The sequence below is a fragment of the Lepisosteus platostomus genome, chromosome 2 (genome assembly GCF_059453375.1).
Source record: "Lepisosteus platostomus isolate fLepPlt1 chromosome 2, fLepPlt1.hap1, whole genome shotgun sequence".
NCBI classification, from domain to species: Eukaryota; Metazoa; Chordata; class Actinopteri; order Semionotiformes; family Lepisosteidae; genus Lepisosteus; species Lepisosteus platostomus.
The window spans coordinates 19,045,509-19,051,508 of NC_142612.1; the positions used below are offsets into that span (position 1 = coordinate 19,045,509).

The following is a 6,000-nucleotide window of genomic DNA, read 5'->3' on the forward strand; positions in this document are numbered from 1 at the left end:
TGTGTGTTTATGGATTATTTTTTATATGTTTGACCACTCTAGACAATAACATTTTAACACAAAACAACAGGAGTAAGTATTCCAGTTTGATTACTAAGTATCTAAATGCTGTGCTGTTTATATACTGTAGTTGGAATTGTCAGTAGTATTTTGTGTGCAGTAGTAGGCATTACAGGATGCATGCAATGAAATTGTTCAGTTTCCAGTATGATAGAAAAAACATTTTGTCTGCCTGTGGTTTCAGCATTCTAATGAGGGGGCATTCATTAGCTCCCTTTGTATGGAAGCGGTCAATGTCAAATTTTGAAAAGGAAATTTTGACAAAAGCCTCTCATAAGCAAGTACTTTGTCAACCAAGACCTTATTCAACATCTTGACATTTGCGTTTTTGTTTTTATCATGCATCACGGAAAACAAGCAGGACTGTTATTGCATGTCGTAACTGGGAGCTGCTGCTTTTATTTCAGGAAGAAAACCTAAGCAGTCTAGACCCGAGTCCCCAACAACACCAAATATCCTAGTCAAGAGGAAAAGTAAGGATGGCAAAGGTAGGAGTCTGTTTTTGAAGCTGTGGTCCATCTGGTTCCAGAGCTTTGGGACTTTTCTAAGGAGTCTGTTGCATCGCACAACGTTTTCATATGGAAAAATGAAGGCAGCTAATGATTTTGTTTGCTTAGCTAAAAGAATCTGGGCTTTGTCAGCCACAATTACCAGTGAATTAAAAGCATCCATGTAAATTTCATGGATGCTTGGCTGCAACTAAAAAACATCATATTTAATAGTAATGGCCAGAACTGACACTATTTTTATGTGATAGGAAATTGAATGACAAATACTTTTATATTTCAAAATCAAGTTAAAGAACAAGCCACGTGTATAATCATGTATCTTCTGTATTTCATTTCAGTAATTCAAGTTATTCTGAGTTTAATGGTTATTGAACAAATGTACATTTTAGCTTTTTAGGGACCCATTTAATAGAACACGGACTGTAAGTCGCCTCTGTTCTGTCTCTCCACAGGAAATACATTGTACCTGTGGGAGTTCTTGATGGCTCTGCTACAGGACAAATCCACGTGTCCAAAGTATATTAAATGGACACAAAGAGATAAGGGCATCTTTAAACTGGTGGATTCCAAAGCTGTCTCTAGATTGTGGGGAAAACATAAAAATAAGCCAGACATGAATTACGAGACAATGGGCAGAGCTCTCAGGTAAGACCGCAATGTCGGATCTCCAGAGCAATGCAGAGGTTAGAGGTCTTGAAATGATATAACACCTAGTTGTATTAGTGCTGCACTTTTAGGTTTGCATGCATTTATTTTATGGTTCTCTGAAATGAGGCTAAAAGGCTTGACTTTTAGACTTCTGCATCTCCTCTTTCTGTTATAAATATCACAGCACCTTGATTCTGTGGAGGAAAAAAGAGATTATTTTATATTGTAAGTCTGTATTTTATATTTGTTCATATGCCACATGTTTTGGACCTCCATATACTGTCACAAAACAATATATCAATTTCAGAGTTATTTTACTACTGTCCTCTTCTGTGTTAAATAAATTTTCCTACAGTTCATGAGTGTAGTCAGTTAGTAGGGCAGGTCTGTTTTGGACTACTTTTGTGGAGTAAATCTTGAGAAGTGAAGAGAATTCTCATCCAGACTTTGTGGTGCTTTTCACAGATACTATTACCAGCGTGGGATATTGGCAAAAGTAGAAGGACAAAGACTGGTGTACCAATTTAAAGAGATGCCACAAAATCTTGTGTGCATTGATGAGGATGACGACATTTCACATGATCAATCAACTGACGTACCCGAAACAGATATCCCTTTTGACGATCCTACACTTTCCTTTACAAAATCGTCCGTCAGTAAAAATCCCAGAACAAAGCACAGAGCTAAAGGCACAACAGTAATATCAGGCAGCAGAGCAGAAGGCATAGCAAAGCCCACCGTAGTTATGAAATCTGGAGACTTCTCCAGCTCTTCAAAAATGGTCAAGCCCTTGGGACTTATCCAGCAGCATCATTTGCCAATAGTATCCGCTGAAATGTTGAGAACTTTGCAAAACATCCAAGCACTGCAACCAGGGCAGCATGGCTCAGTGTTTCGGACAGTCCAGCTGCTGGAGAATCTGCAGAACGTTCAGGAGGGAAAGTTCACTGTTGGCAGCCTTCCGAAAATAGAAGAACCACAAGCACGAGGCCAGACGGCGAGGTATGCGTGCTTTTATTTGAATTGGGGGTTTTATTTAATGTAGTTGACTCATTGTAATCAAAGTTGTAGTTTTCATGTCAGAAAGAGGAGGGAGGGATCCTTAATTCTTGCTTCCTAGCAGTGCCAGCAATACCAGCAGCTATATCACCCTGCAGCTCACAACTGAAAACCATCTGAACCTATGCAGGTGTGAGCCTGGTCAGTACCTGCATGGGAGACCCCCTGGGAAAAAACAAGTTTGCTGCTGGAAGTGGTGTTAGTGGGGCCAGTAAGGGGTGCTCACCCTGTGGTCCATGTGGGTCCTAATGCCCCAGTGTACTGATGGGAACGCTATACTGTAAAAAAGGCACCGTCCTTCCAATGAGACATAAAACCAAGGGATGTAACCCCAGTGTCCTGGCCAAATGTCCCATTGGCTTTTACCAATCGTGGCCTCCTAATAATCCCCATCTATGGATTGGCTTCATCACTCTGTTCTCTTCCCCTCTGAGAGCTGATGTGTATCATCCAGATGGGGCTGCACACTGGTGGTGGTGGAGGGGATTACCTGTAAAGCGCTTTGAGTGGAGTGTCCAGAAAAGCGCTATATAAGTGTATATACTGTATATATAGTGCCATATATATTATAATTCCTTCTCTCTGGGCTTTCAGTTTTCCTTACTACCTGATAAAAAAACACAGTATTTCTTCTGTCTTGATACTGCCACTTCTTTATTGGTACAACTAAAAATCTGAATTCTTAAACTGTTTCTGTTTTGGCTGGTCTTCCTGCTTTCCTGAAATCTCAGGTGTGTAGTTCTTGAGATCAACATGAGGACTGCAAGTTTTGTTGAAACTGTAGTAAAGCACAATACATTCTGATGACCAGAGAAGACACTCCTGGCATCAACAATTTGCGTGCATTCCCCTGGACTTTACTTAATAAAATTCACTGCAAAGTATCTTTTAGAAAATTTGGGTTACAGCCATTTTTACCACCAAGTTGTTTTGAAATTATTTCTATATAAACTTCTTATGCTGCTCAAGCTGCAGAGAACCTCCAGAAAAAGGATGGTATTGTACACTTTGCAGGCAGTGATACTGATTCTGATACTGTTCTCTGATCCACTGTCCTAGTGAAAATACCTAACACCCTGCTGCCTTTCTCTGCATAAGTGGATGTTAAATGAGCAAGGCTCGATTAAACGTTAACTTTTTTTCATCTCAGAAGATTGTAAGTTGTTTTGAGTATTTTACTTCAGTATGACCTTTGGGAATATTCTATTTTGGGTAGATCAGAATGAGTACTGAGCTGACTCATCTAACTCATTGTGTGAGGGAAAGTCAATTGTATATTTTTAGTACTACCATCACCAGATTGTTTTTTTTTTTTGTTTTGCATGTGGCTTTTATGTATTGACATCGACAGGTTAAAGCAGTTTCGTTTCCGAAGGCACCTCAAAAGAAAGACCGTTATCACACACATACACTGCAAACCGAGTTTTTTTTTTTAAACAAAATAAGTGCATTTTCTTTTTTTTTTATTCAGCAGCACAAACAGCGAGACTCAGTTTCCGGTATTTATTGCTCCAGGAAACCAGCAGCTTCACACGGTGACCTTACAGCCAGTGTCTCTGGCCACAGTCCTGGGCAGTAAGGACACCTCAGTAACCTTGGCTTCATCACCCAAGTTCTTCCTTCAGACTGTGCCCTCCTCCCAGCCAATGGCAGTGCTCATGGAAAATGTTGCAGTGACTTCTCCAAAAACGACATCGCCTTCTTCCGTATTGGCTGACGGCAGTAACTCCAATCAACAAGACGTTGCTGCCCATTTGCAAGGAGATAACGAGACGATTCCCTTGCCTTCCTCTCCAACAGTGGGTTCTGCAACATCTGTAGTGACGTTTGCAAGTGGTGGTCAGCAGCTTGTGTCTCATCCTCCTGGGACAGTTATTGCTTCTGTCATCACAGCACCAGACACCAAGCAGAGTGTTTCTCAGAGACAGGAGACTCCAAACACTTCACCGGAAAGACTCGAGCAGGCAGAGATCCAACTGGATCAGCACTTCAGGGTGGTGGTGGTGAATGATGGTTGGGTGGAATCAGAGGCAAGAAGCCATGACACTGAATGTGATTCTGGTTGAAGTCCGATGTTCTGTCGTTTAAAGTACTTTAAAGTAGAGAACTCAAAGAGATGCTGTTTGATTTTTCTACTGCTTTCAGCACTTACGATCACTAAAATACTTTTTGGCACTTGGGTATTCTGTGTGACAACACGCATTGAGTTGCAGAACTGTCCAGGGTTTTAACAGGTGTGAGTTTCAAAAGTATAATGCCTTTCTCAAATATAATCTGTTAAACAAACTAGAAAAAAATGAAATAACAAATGATTCATTGTTGTGTGTTGGTATTCTTTAAGGCTTGTTCAGTTATCTAACCAGTTGTAAATTTGGATGCAAATCTGTTTAAAACCTTTTGGTTTGATTTTACTACTGCTTTCGTTTTTTTTTTAAAAAATAGATTTTGCCTCTTTGAAATCTAGGCAAAGTACCATCCAAACATTTTTTTCTCTTTTTGTGAAAGAAAAGTACCCAATCTTATCAATTCAAATAAAGCCTCCAAAATTTTTGTACATTTCAAATATTTTTGAAAATTCACAAAATTATCAAATCTACAAATTTAAGAAGTGTACATAATTATAAATTCCTCTAATTTATATTTATAAAATTACTGTTGCCTTTTGTGTAACTTTTTTAATGCAATGCTTAAATTCATCTTATTTTATTAAACTAATATTTTGACAATTGAAATTTTAAGCTAAAAGCCTTTTGCAGTTAGAATATTATACTCTTTAAAAATGTAAATATTGTACAGGAAATTTGACTTGATATAGTTTTACTTGTTGTGCATTCTAATTTTTATAAACAATAGTTCTTGTTAAACTGAAATAATTCTAAACATCAGAGTGGATTTGTATTTATTAAATACATTTTTAATTTTGACAAATTGTGTTTTGTACCTGTGAAAACTATTATATGTGAGTTTGAGATGTGCTCTTCATGCTTAATCTTCATGCTAATTTTTTTTCTCCTTTTTAATAGATTTGAAGTGTTTGTCCTTAGGATTTACTTTATAAAATGTAAATATAGAAACATTAGTACATTTTTAATATTTAATTTTGCTCTTGGTTACTAACAGTTTAACTACAGTATATAATGAAGTATTCTGCAAAAAGGCTACTGAAAACCCACAAGGTTTTTAAGTTTTAAAGTTTAGATATAAATTTGAGCATTGAGTATACTACTTCTCTTTGAGCTGCTGCAGTTGTTTTTGACAAATATAAAAAACTTGACAAATACCATTGGAATGACAATTCAACCAATGTCATATGATCAGATGCAATTAAAACTGACCTTTTTTAGACATTTCTATCACAGTTATAATTGGTGTAAAAAAGATGAAGCTCATATTGAGAAAAGTCTTGTGCCAACTGAAATATTGTGGGGTGTGTGTAATGTTTTGTGTTTGTGTTGCTTGGTCCTGGAGCCCTTGTCAAGATAAGGGAAATTATGAACTCCAGTAAGTACCAAAACATTTTGGCCAGACTCTGGTTCGTTCTGCAAAAGACGCTCAAGGTTTGCTGAAAGCAATCATTTCAGCATACATATATATCCAAATCGGATGAAAAAAGAATGGTTAACCGCAACTCAATCTAATTGAGCATTTCAATTGAAGATCACAGTTCACTAACAAAAGTGGAAGGGTCTGAAGGATTCAAGGAATGTCTACATCAAATAATATT

General features: G+C 37.7%; 1 protein-coding gene across 6 annotated transcripts in view; it reads left to right on the plus strand.

The window, feature by feature from the left end:
* LOC148676115 (ETS-related transcription factor Elf-1-like) overlaps window positions 1-5,204 on the plus strand; it is a 30,415-nt gene extending 25,211 nt beyond the window's left edge. For 5 of the 6 annotated variants that reach the window (XM_088602930.1, XM_088602964.1, XM_088602948.1 and 2 more), the window contains 4 exons: window positions 468-548; window positions 1,022-1,214; window positions 1,683-2,219; window positions 3,748-5,204. In XM_088602930.1, coding sequence (XP_088459056.1) covers window positions 468-548; window positions 1,022-1,214; window positions 1,683-2,219; window positions 3,748-4,342 — 1,406 coding nt within the window. In that variant the 3' untranslated portion in view covers window positions 4,343-5,204. The remainder of the gene's footprint in view (window positions 1-467; window positions 549-1,021; window positions 1,215-1,682; window positions 2,220-3,747) is intronic. The other variant, XM_088602954.1, reaches the window with a different exon arrangement.
* The last annotated feature ends 796 nt before the right edge of the window (window positions 5,205-6,000 follow it).